This window comes from Dermacentor silvarum, chromosome 10, assembly GCF_013339745.2.
Source record: "Dermacentor silvarum isolate Dsil-2018 chromosome 10, BIME_Dsil_1.4, whole genome shotgun sequence".
Classification (NCBI taxonomy): domain Eukaryota; kingdom Metazoa; phylum Arthropoda; class Arachnida; order Ixodida; family Ixodidae; genus Dermacentor; species Dermacentor silvarum.
In genome coordinates, this window is record NC_051163.1 from 6,685,886 (window position 1) to 6,698,707 (window position 12,822).

A 12,822-nucleotide genomic window follows, 5' to 3' on the forward strand; every position below is an offset into this window, starting at 1 on the left:
CTCGTTTCCTCGACGAGCTCGTCATGGTTGACCTTTGGCCGGGTGTCACCGCAGTTGACTCCGCGTCCATAGCCACAAGGCAGCGAGCCTCGCTGATGACCTCGCTGGTGCTGGACCAGGCGCGTTGATTCCCCGGGGAGCTTGCCATAGCAGACCTCAGGCAGGGCGGGCCTGTGGAAGGCTCCGCGTCCGTTGCCACGAGGCAGGGAGCAGCGTCCCCGAAAAACGTGGAAAACTTGATCAAAATGCAAGGAACAGAGATAGAAGCGTTCTATCAAACAGGCACTTCGTCGTCGTCGTCGTTCGTAAAAAGAAACGTTCCCATTATACAAATTTAGCAGCTGTTAAAGAGCAAAAAATAGCAAATGGCAGTGCGTAACAGATCAGCAGCTTTCTCGTTACACAGTAGGATAAGCTAATATTACAAAATATAAAAAGGAGTGTGGCAAGTAATTAACGAATTCTCTTTACACAATGTTAGTTAATGCTGCACGAAAATTACGATTATTAGTAATAGTTACGATTTCTGTGGGAAGGCGATTCTAGTTAAGAGATGTACGTTAGAGGTAAAATGCAGTCTAAGAAAGTGCTGTTGTGGAGATACATATATCGCGGAGTGAAGAATGATAATATAGGTTGTGAAGTAAAGTTAACCTGGATATTTTGCGACGGGAAGCAAGAGATGGAGAGAGAGAGAGAAACAACTTTATTTATCCCATCTTAGAGGGAAAGGGGCTGCGAGAAGAAGGCGAGAGAGGTTGTCCTACTCGCGGTAGGCCGCCACTACCACCTCAGCCCACCTCAGGATAGCTTCCGGAAGTTCGGGGTTATCCACAGCTCCCGACTACTTAAAACTCTACAAAGGTGAGGGGGTGGGGAGTGGTTCTTGCATTGCCACATAATGTGGTTTAGGTCCGCTCTGCTAGCGGGACAAAACTTGCAGGCTGAGGTAGGGTATATTCCAGGGTACATTTTGTGACGTAAGGCAGGGGATAGAAAAGTGCGATTCTGCAGTCTACGCCATAGCACCTCGTGTATGCGTGACGACCGACACATTAAAGGTGGGAGGGTTCGGCGACCTAGGTGGTAATGCCCGCAAATGTCGTGGTATGAAAGTAACTTGTCTTTGCAGGTGAATGCTGGAGGGAGATTATTGGCGTCTGAACCGTCCCCTAGAGATGGAAGTTCAAGGTTGGTTTCAATTATGGTCATACTAGCAGTTAGGTTCATAATTTCAACAAATAAAACCAGCGGAATAATATTGGGCAAGTTCTGCTGAAGTAACAAGGTTAGTGTGGTCGGTACCCCATGCGGCAAATGCTCACTCTTGTGTTTTGTGTAGTAATAACTTGAGAGAGGACGGTGCATTACAAAATTTGCACTGAAAATAACCCGAAATTCGATTCTCATTGTTAATAATGTGATTGATATGGATTTTCCTGGTGATATTAGCTGTAATATGAACCTCTAAATACCATATCAAGATACATGATTTACCTAGTGTCGTTCAGTAAGTACATAGGATAATTAGTATTAATCGGGGACACGCGCATAAATTTACATTTGTTAGTATTTAGTTACATGAGCCATTTGCTACACAAACTGTAGTTACTGCGTTAAGGTCTGTCTGGAGGCTACGGATATCATCGTCATTTTTGATATCTCTGTTTTAACGCAGTCATCTGCGAACAGATGAATGTTAAAATTAATCGTGGAAGCATCTGAGAAATAAAAGAGGCCCAAGGATAGAACCTTGTGGCGCACCAGACTCCACAGCTTCGAAAGATCAGTTATGGTCATTAGCAGAAACAAATTGTGAGCGATTAATTAGAAAGCATTCTGTCCATTTTAAAACAAAGAGTCGTGGTTTAGGTGCTGAAGCTTACGAAGTGGAAGTTTACGGCTTACTTTGTCGAATGTTTTCTAGAAATTTAAAAACATGCAATCAGTAATGGAATATTTGTCTAAAACACGGCGTAGTTTATGAGCGAAAGAGATCAGTTTTGTCTCGCACGAAAATGATTTTTCTAAAACCGTGCCGTGCTGAAGCGAAAGACAAGTTGAACTCAAGGAAGTGAACTCGGTGAGTGAATGCTGCGACGTACCAGAGATAGAACGTCCCTCCGACGCATCCCAGGGACACGGCCACCAGGAGGAGCCACACGAGCAGAGCCACACAGTAGCGCAGCAGAAGCAGTGCCGCCACGCTGAGCCCTACACGACAGCGCAGCCACCGATGAGCCACGTGACCGAGGTCCGATCCCGCCATCGAGCACGTATCACATATTTCTTTAAGTGTGAGCTATTCACAAGTACAGCAGCACCAACCACGGTCACGAAAGTACGACAGGGTTCGCGAAGAAAACTTCGATAGAGGGAGAGAGAAAAAAGAAGCTAACGGAAAGAGAGAGGGGACAGGACAGAGCGCTAGGACGAATAAATCAGACATGCAAGGGGGCCACCATATGCGCGAACAAATGCGCTAACCGCCAGCAAAGAACAAAGCTGCTGTGGCAATGCATATGCAAAGCGCGGCCGCCAATACCCAATATTCTGAATCTCCCCGTTCCTGCTATACCCCGATTCCGGCGTGCGCAAAGCTCACGAGGACCCCAAACTATTTATTTGTTTATTGATGCGAAAGCATCAAATGGCCCATTGAGCGAAAAATCCGGCGTGTGTCGTCTGGACAAGCAAAAAACGGCACCTAACTTCCTATTGGCTGCGACTCCACGTCACGAGCGCGCCTCGACGGAGCAGGGCGGGCGAAAGGGCACACCTGCGGCGCCAGGTGTTGCGTGAGGCTCTCGGAAGCCCGTGTAAAGCTCTCGCCTGCGTTCCGACTACGCCTCTGTAACCGCTATAAAAAAATTAATGTATATAAACAGAATAAATTCGAAAGGTAAAGCGGTGGCGCTAGTGAGCTTCGAACCCACGCTCAGAAGTCGAGTGTCTTACCGACTGGGCTAGACGAGGCGTTGGCCAAACGTCTCAACGTGCTCGCTTGCCCGCGAGGAGTATGACTCGAAGGACCGCTCAGCGGGGTTCAATTGGACATTTACGCTTTCGCATTCGCAACGCATAAGAAGTGCTTAGGTGCCCTCGTATTAATGAATGATTTAATTGATTAATTATTCCGAGGACACCTTAGTACTTCTTAATTAATTCATTCATTCATTTGTACTGCCATTCCCATTGGGAAATTTAGCAGGGTGGGAAATACATATACATGCTATAATAGGTTTCACATACCACATTACAATGTAAGTACGGATTGCAGCAAGTTAAAGAAAAGTAAACAGCACAAAAGAAACACACTTCAGTGTCACGTACAAAAACAAGCAGAGCCCTTATTACCCTAAATGTGACACAAATAATGTTATTGTAGATTGTAGGACTTGAATGTTTGTTAGACCGTTCTAATCGTTGACAGTTCGAGGGGAAAAAATATATTTGCAGCAGTTGCTTTTGGTTGGAAAAGGTGTTATAGTCAGCTCGTGTCTTTGCCTTGTGGCGCATCCGGAAGGAAAGGAGATACTTTTTGTGATGTCAGTTTTATATTGTCCTTACATTAAATTGGTAGTGAAATTTTAGTCAGAGCTTCCGATTTCTTCGTACTAAGGGTTCAAGTTTAGATCTTTCTAATACCTGCGCTATTGAGATACGTCCAAAACTGTTTTAAATAAAGCGAAGATCATTCCTTTGTGCTAGTTGAAGCTTATCTGTTTTAGCCTTAGTGTATACGATTCCCAGATTATACAAGCCTAGTGTAACATAGGACGAATTGCGGATTTATAGGCAACAAGTCTCGTGGAGGGTGTGGGAAGTAGTGCCCTTATCCTGCATTATGTGCGCGTGACCTGTCACACCCGGACGAGTGCGACGCATACCGACCTATCGCCACGAGGCCCATGTAGCCCAGCTCCCGTCGGCAGGTGACCAGGTCTTGTACAACCTCCTGCACCGCGCAAGTATAGTGCAAATGTTGTCATGTATAACACAGGTGCCACGAACGACACGAAGGCGAAGGAGGAGCATTTGTCCAGCACACTAAGCGCGTCAACGCGATCGATCGATCGATCGATTGATTGATTGATTGATTGATATGGTTCTACGTCCCACATTTCTCGAACATTTCAGTGGGCTCCCAAGCACAGCATTTACAGGCATCGTATATTAACAACAAAGACAACCGCTTGCTGCTGCTCATGTTCGCTGAAATTTCACAGGGTCTCCCCTTTAGGATCTCATAGTTCAATAATTCAATTGCTTGCTTGCGTGCCTTGTCGGGCCCGAGAAAATGAGGAACCAGCCGACACGTGCGTCTCGCCACACGAGAAGCGAGGTGCTGCAAACGCGTGGTCTGACTTTGTCGGCAACTGCAAGTCTGGACGAGTCAGGCAAACCACGATGCTACTTGCCTTACTGAACCACAAGAAACAAAAAGAAACGCAATCTTGTTACGAAATATAAGTGAAAACAAAGCAGCACGGTAAGCGCAAAATTTTGTTTCCGTGTTATAATAATGCAGGCCTCTGAGGGGAATCCCGCTGCAGTATATCGTCTCATAAACAATTGGTCTCGACGGTGGCAATATTGGCGGTGGCCACCGTCTCGACAATGGCTATATTTGTTTAATGATAAACGCATTACCGTTGACAATGATCGTGACATGCGTTCTGCCGCTTTTTTATTATTTTTTTTATTTTTTGACGTGAAGTACACTGAGAACTTTTAAGTATCATACTGCTACGTGCTTTTGAAAATCCCAAGTCCCGGCTAAAGCTACGAGCTGCAATACACTCGCCATAACGAACCGAACCTTGCTCATACTCGTTCGCTGCGACCCTCACTACCGCCGCTTTAAAATGACCTTGGTCTTAGTTGCGGAACCAATATTCAAGTACTTGACGCGGATAGCCTGCCTTTCACAAAAGCCACCCTTGAAAGCACTGCGCAGCCGAGGCAGCAATGGCACGTGGACGCCTCAGTGTGACAATGCAGCGTATGTGCGCACCGTTCTTGTACTATCGGTAGCAGCTAGTCTAGCAGTGAGCCACTTAATATTCGTCAAACGCTTACAAAAGTGTTAGCAATAGTTTGCCAGCGTAATTCACCGCACATGAAGCGAACAGGGCGTTCCAGACATACCCCGATTCTCGATCCGGTGTCCCCGCGTACACTGTATTCCGTAGTGGCGTTACAGGTAATTTGCCGGTGGGCTATAGTTATGCAGAAATTCATTTCAAAAATAATGTCCGCGTGTGATCCAAGCACGCCATGCCGTACACGTGCAGCATCCTACGTTTGACTTGTATGTTTGTGAGCCTTTTTATGACAAGTCGTTTATAAGTACTTGCTCCACGCCCACTATGCAATTCCCTCATCTGAGGGCCTTCAGGAGTATTCTTAAATAAATAAATAAATAAATAAATAAATAAATAAATAAATAAATAAATAAATAAATAAGTGAATGAATGAATACATACATACATACATACATACATACATACATACATACATACATACATACATACATACATACATACATACATACATACATACATACATGCATGCATACATGCATACATGCATACATACATGCATGCATACATGCATACATGCATGCATACATATATACATATATACATACATACATATATACATACATACATATATACATATATACATACATACATATATACATATATACATACATACATACAAACATACTTACATACATACATACATACGTAAACTTGTACGGGCTTTTCATTAAAACAATTGCTTCAGACCAACAGAATTTTTTTTCTTCAGCTGTGAAGCTTCAATTCTTCCCGGCAAACTCGTACGGGCTTCTTTTGTCTATAGGCTCGTGCTGCTTTCGAGTGAAGGACAAAACTTCCCGTTCTGTAAATACTATATTCGATTAATTCGTATTCGAAACTTGAAATAATCGCGCTCTCTTAACTATTCGGCTATGGTGCGGGTTTGCAAAGAGTCGTCCGCGAAGCTATAGTGAGGCCCCAAATATGGCAGCGAGTGTGCGCACCTCGATCACCGCGCCGCTGACGTTGAGTGTCCGGTGCACGAGGCCCACGGGACCCGAGTCCAGCACGCACCTTCGGAACACGGTTTGCCTGCGAAGCACGTGACGGGCACGAGTGGCGAGGGGGCGAGAGATTCCTGCCCGGTTTGCAAGAGTGTGCTAGTCACACATGTCGTTTTCGAGAATGATCTTGCTCATTCCACGACGCATGCATTCACTCTTGCGATGTAGGACGTTAATGTGCCCGAACAGAGTAGTAAACGTGCGCCGTTCGGGCAGCTCTCAAAGAATAGTCACGGACAAGACATCAAGACGACCTGCCGGCGCTCGCTTGATTCTCGGAGTTATCAGCTCTGTCGCATACCTGTATCCCGGAGGGCAGCTAGCAGCGCAGTGTCGCTTGCGGCCCAGCGCATCCTCCAGTACCAGGAGCCTGCGAATGTAACGTGTATGCCGCAGTGAAGAAAAACTTGACTTCCTTGGCGATAGCCACCTATAGGCATCAGTCCACCTCTTATAATCTTATTCAAGGAGTCCCACAAGGCAGTGTCTTAAGCCCGTTTCTCTTTAATTGTGTAATGGCGGATTTACCACGGAGACTTCCACCTGCACTACACTATTCTATATATGCGGATGATGTTTGTATTTGGGCCTCTGGTTCATGCGCTAGCCTTGTTCAATCAACTTTGCAGGAAGGCCTAAACATTGTGGACAAATTTTTAAAGGAAAGAGGAATGGAGCTGTCTTACAGTAAGACGGCTGTGCTACCATTTACCAGAGGATGCCTAAAAGAGTTTCAGCTGTGCCTTAAGGGGCAACGTTTAGACAGTAAAATAACACAAATTTCTGGGGGTTATACTAGACAGACAACTTTCTTGTAATGCTCACATTAAAACACTCGAAGAACAAATAAACTCAACAATAAATGTTCTTCGCCGCGTAGCAGGCACGACATGGGGAGGGTCGGTTTCTTCTCTACTGAAAGTGCATAATGCACTTATAAAGCGAAAAATTGCTTATTCTTCACCTGTTCTGCATGGAATCTCCCGTTCATCTGAAGAGCGACTTCAACGGTTAATAGCTAGGAGCCTTAGAGTATGCTTAGGTGTTCCCCGAGCAACCTCAAGTTCCTTAGTAATTGCAGAGGCACGTCATCCTCCATTCCCAATTATGAGGACGGTTGAAACCTGTCGACACTACTTTCGCGTTTCAGTGCAGCACAAAAGGCACCCACTAGCAATTACACTTATTGAGAGAGACAGGGCGAACATCAATACTGTGATTCAGGTGCAAAAAAATCTACTACCACACAGCGAATTTTGGATCTCAGATATTTCCTACCCTCCATGGCGATTTGTCGCCCCAAAAATTGAACTTTCGGTTGACGGAATTATTCGCAAACGAGACATGTTTATGCTAGCAGCCCAACAACTGGCGCTGTACCAGATATACTTTCGCTACCCTGGATATATTCAAGCGTATACAGACGGTTCTTGCCAACCAAATTCTTCTACAGCTGCCTTTGTCATTCCTGAATGGAACCGAATACAGACGTTTAAACTTTCTCACACGACATCATCAACTACAGCAGAGCTTTTTGCTATATTGTCTGTGTTACGATACATAAACTCAACGCAAAAAGGGAACCAATGGGTCATCCTTTGTGACTCACAAGCAGCTTTGTCGTCACTTCGTGGTGGCATCAGCAATTCCCAAAACATGGCGTTAGTTTATGAGACACTAAAAGAGCTCACAAAGGCAAGTGAAAAATCTCGCACAATACTGTTCCAATGGATACCTGGGCACTGCAATATCCCTGGAATGTTGCAGCAGACATGGCTGCTAGACAAGCGCATATTAATACCGACACACACGGTCTCCTAACGCAAGGAGAATTGCGGCACATACTAAGACAGATCTCAGTCCGTGGTTGCAAAGCGACATGGTTTGATCAGAACTCGAAATCTTCAGATTTATTTCACATTGACCCTGCACTTCAATACAAAATCCCGTCCACATTAAATACAACCAGAGCCTTCGAAACACTCATTCACCGTCTGCGGCTCGGTACCGCGTACACAAAACATTTTCTCAAAAAAATTTCGAGAGCTGATAGTCCGGAATGTACTTGTGGCCACGCGGATGAGGATGTACAGCATCTTCTGTTAGACTGTCCGCGACACGATACACACAGACAACGTTTAGCACGTTATTTAGAGACATTAGACCGCAGGCCCTTCAGCCTCAGGAAGATATTAGGTCCTTGGCCAACATATTCGTTGCAAAGACGAGCGTTAATGGCCCTCCAAAGATTTCTAGAAGCGAGCAATATTCTCGGAAACTATTGAAAAGAGTGTTTATCTGTGATAAAATCACTCTATGGTCAATTCGACAGCTGGGTTCATGTAGTTCCCTTTAAATCGAATCCATGCTATCTTATGTGCCGTGATTTTAGTATAATTACGTGACCGGACTTTGTGTTTACTTTAGTGCAGCTATGTGACTGAAATGTGTGTGCCCTTTTTCTGAGTGGACTTTCAGTTTTAGTGTGACATTAGTGTACTTATGTGACTGGATTTTGTGTTAAACTTTATGCGCCTTCGTGAATGAACTTTGTGTTGCTGTGTTTCTGAGTTGACTTTCAGTATTAGTGTGGTATTAGTGCACTTAAGTGACTGGACTTTGTGTTATTGTGATTTGGAGTTGACATTTAATTTTAATGCGTGTAGGTTCATTCTTTATTTCTTTTTTTTTTTTTTCATACTTCTATGTGAAAAGGAGTAGCCGGCGCCAATTAAAGGCGCCAACATCTCCTAAAAGCCATATAATAAAAAAAGTCCATCTGTTTTGCATTTGTGATTATTACAGCATTATGCGTCAATTTTTATGAAAGAGCGTTTGTTATAGGCCACACAGATGTGGACATTTTTTAAAATTTTAATCGAGCACTGTCTGCCGCCATTTTGCTACACAGGCCGTAGCGCTGTCTGCCAAATGGTCAAGTACAGCTGCCGCGAAGATCGGCGAAAACGGTTGTAGAACACTTACGAGGGTGTTTCGAACTCATCATCATCATCATCAGCCCTATACTTTATGTCGACTGCAGGACGAAGGCCTCTCCCTGCGATCTCCAATTACCCCTGTCTTGCGCTAGCGTATTCCAACTTGCGCCTGCAATGTAAGCCCAGATGGCATATGGCCTGCTGCTTACCTAATTCTTTTGCCGATTCGCACAAGACGATGTCGCACGTACAGTATACCTTGTTTTTTAAAAAAGTTAAAATTAGCATATTCTCCATATATGCTAATATACATAACATATATGCTAATTAACATAATTAGCATATTCTAGGTAATTAGCAAGATTATCGCGGAATGTTTTTCTTGTTGCTTGCAATAACGGCAGGGGCCATGGCTATGACAGTCTACTTTAAAAAAAAATCAAGCGTTCCGCATAAGAAGAAACCCCTCGTGGTGTCGCACAAAGTACAATTTTCGTGTTTTTTGCGTTCAGTTTTATTTGCGGTGTGACTGCACACTTCTGTGTTCCATGGTCAAGAATATTTTAGGAAGTATACACCTATTTTACAGTGACCTTCGTAGTATACTGATCGCGTACCACAAGGGCTGCACCGAAGACGCATTCCACGACGCCTCAGCACACTACACACCCCTCCGCCATACCCACTCTCCTTCACTTGCGCAGTACACCGAGCGCATGCACTGCGTCATCCGATGAACCGTCGTGCCACGCGTAAATGCCGAGTGCACCATATTTGCTGGGAACGGGTTGGTGCGTGCATGGACGAGAGTCACACTCGCACGGCAAGTCCTCACGTGAGTCCCGTGGTGTTCTGACCGGAGCCTGGCACGCCCAGGCAGCGGCTGCTGGTCACCGCGGCCGCACACATTGCCCTGACTGTCCACGCCGTGGAGCAGCCGCAGTGGGTCGCCGCCCTTGCGCACTGCCCAGCTCAGCAGCACCCCCTGCGGACACACGCACGTGCAGCTCGCCATCGACAGTCTAGCGCCGAACGACAGTGTAGAGCGAGCAGCTTAAACACGAAGACAGAGGCAACGCTTACTCAGAGAGAGAGAGAGCTTTCCATATGCTACTCCATATATTAAGGGTGTAGGATGAAAAAGAGCAAGGAGAAACAAAAAGCATGCAAGGTAGGGTACATGGGAACGCACTTGGCACAACACTACATGTGTTATGAAGAACAATGAAAAGCTCAAAAATGATAAAATCGCACGCTCTCGCAAGTAATACGAGGACTCTAGCTCAATGCTACAGTTCACGGAGTCCCGAAATGAAGAAGCCACAACTACATTCGCAGAGCCACACGGAGGCAGCCATGCTCCAAGACCGCGTTGCATCTCAAGGAGCGAGTGACGACTTCGCACCTGTACTCTGCGCGTGTAACTCATCGTCGGGACGTTCGCATAGTTCATTGTTCAAAAGCTTTAGCTCGGAGCTAACTCCGGTGCCACCTATTCAGATAATTGTTTTTGTGAGATAACCACTAGGCCGGTTTGAATGAAACTTGTTGCATTTGAGAGACATAGTTCGAAGGTAGTGACTGTAGGAAGCAGAATTTTGGTCTAGAGTCTGGAGTTCGTTCTACAGTACGAAGTTTATGAATCAGTAACTCTGCACAAAAAACAGATATCGCAACTCTGTGAATTGCATCCGTTAGAACATCTAAAGCGGACAAAGTTGGTGTATGAATTTACAGCTTACGTGAATGTGTTATAATGTTGTGCAAGGGTTCTGCAAATTTCGTATTAATAAATTAGTTGTATATTTCATAGAGGTGTATAATGTATCAATTTTGTACGGATCAAATGTTTCATTAAGTGCTGTTTACAGAATTGTGCTATCGTTTTTCATTGCACAGAATTGCGAACTTAAACAACAGCGCTCGTGTTTGTTCGCTCCTTGTTTCGAAGTGCACTGCCATTTTCCATCACTCTGCATTCCTTCTATATGCTGATGACTTACAGCTATTTAAGACTGTCAATCGTGTTCACGACTGCATTGACCTTGTTACGATTCACTTATAGAGCGGCCATGCCCGGACCACGTGCAAACGCATGGAAAACGGCGTGCCTAACGATCTCGCTCGTCAACATAAAGAGACGTTTCCGTCGCGACGGGTCATAGATACGTCAGAGACGAAACTTGCCGTGCCGCCTTGCGCCCATACCAACCCGGCTGGGGACGTTCACCCCGCTACGGTCACCCACCCTCACTACTTCGCATGGTTTGCCCTGTCCTGTAGTGGGGGCAGGAGAGGGGAAGAGTGCCCGGATGGTGGAGGGTATAAGAAAGCCAGCAAGCAGCCACTTTTGCTTTCTTTTGCTTTGGAGCACACCGCTCACCCGTAACCATGTATTAAACTTCTGTTATTTGTTTTTACGTCGCCTCGTCTTCCCTGTCGGACCCTCTCCGATGGTCAGCCTGGTTCAAGCTCCAAGCAGACGCTGTTGAAGGTTCACCAAACCCCGGCCCGTAACAACCTCCAAAAAATAATTTTGTTTCACTCTCAAAGTGGTGCAGAAACAAGAAGCTACTCTTAAATGCTTCCAAAACTATGGTATTACGTTATACGCAGAAAACACACTATGTGCAATTTCTATACACCCTTCGGGATGCTCCATTGCCAAAGGTCCATGAAATGAAAGATCTTGGGGTGTACTTCGTCAAAACGCTAAGCTTCTCTTTACATAAAAAGTGCCCGCCTTGATATTTTTCTGGTATCAAGGTGGGCATTTTTTATGACTAAGTTTGACAACCTATTAATTTGCGTCAAAATGACCTAAAACAACGATTTATAGCTTACGACCCACTATGAACATTCAGAATGCATTCCGTTTGCTGTTGTTAATTAGCTAATTAGGCCCTAAACAAAGGACATCCTCTTTTGGATATCATAACAAAATATTTATCATAAGAAAAAAGAGTCAGAGCCCTTTTACCCTGTGAAGAGGGAAGTCCAGCGAAGCTGGCGCTCTGGTGGGATTTGCTATGTTGGGGTTTGGAGATTTTATATGTTGAATTTCGCTACAAAATGGTAAACCGACCCCTTTGCTACCTACTCGCGAAAGAGGCTTCGGTGCCGGCTCCGAGTAGCACAGTGGGGTATTTTTTAACACTTAGGCGATGGCTATACAATGCCCGGCTCTGAAAGAACTGGCTCGGCGTCCACGGGCGACGGTGTTCCTAGCACGTTGCGGGGATTGGGACGCGTCGGCGTCCACATCCGACCCAGCTATTCCCCCTCACCCCAACCCCACTCTGGAGGACTGGGAGGCGACCCTGCTCGGCTGCTATGACCTGCAGGCCCAAATGGCCTTGATCGAACGCGCCCGGGCAGCGGCCGACGCCACTGGGCTCCTGTATACTAGTGACACCACCTGGTATTTGTAAGGACCGGACCCTTGAGGACCGACTCGTGCATACCTCCATGTACTTCTCTCTTTTGAGAGCAATAAACCACCACGGGCGACGGCGTTCCTCGCGCTTCTCTACGACATTCCCAGACAAGAGTCCTTGACTAAAGCTCCCTATATACAACCAACGCTAACGCGAATTCCTCTCACACCCCACTCCTCCGTTGTCCTACTTTTTTCGTACACCGCCATTGGTTGGCGCGCCTCATGCTCTCCCCCTCCAACGCGAGTATTGGACAGCGCGACTCACGTCAACCGCCCTCCCCGTTCTCCTTTTCATCTGCACCCTCTCACAGCATTGTCACAGGGTTGAGCTC

General features: G+C 45.8%; 1 protein-coding gene across 1 annotated transcript in view; it reads right to left on the bottom strand.

Annotated features, from left to right (window-relative positions):
• LOC119466587 (choline transporter-like protein 1) overlaps nucleotides 1–11,434 on the bottom strand; it is a 51,964-nt gene extending 40,530 nt beyond the window's left edge. Inside the window, 6 exon segments of the mRNA XM_049657428.1 lie at nucleotides 2,106–2,214; nucleotides 3,895–3,958; nucleotides 6,053–6,140; nucleotides 6,414–6,482; nucleotides 9,887–9,924; nucleotides 9,926–11,434. Coding sequence (XP_049513385.1) covers nucleotides 2,106–2,214; nucleotides 3,895–3,958; nucleotides 6,053–6,140; nucleotides 6,414–6,482; nucleotides 9,887–9,924; nucleotides 9,926–10,066 — 509 coding nt within the window. The 5' untranslated portion in view covers nucleotides 10,067–11,434.
• Between the last annotated feature and the right edge of the window lie 1,388 nt (nucleotides 11,435–12,822).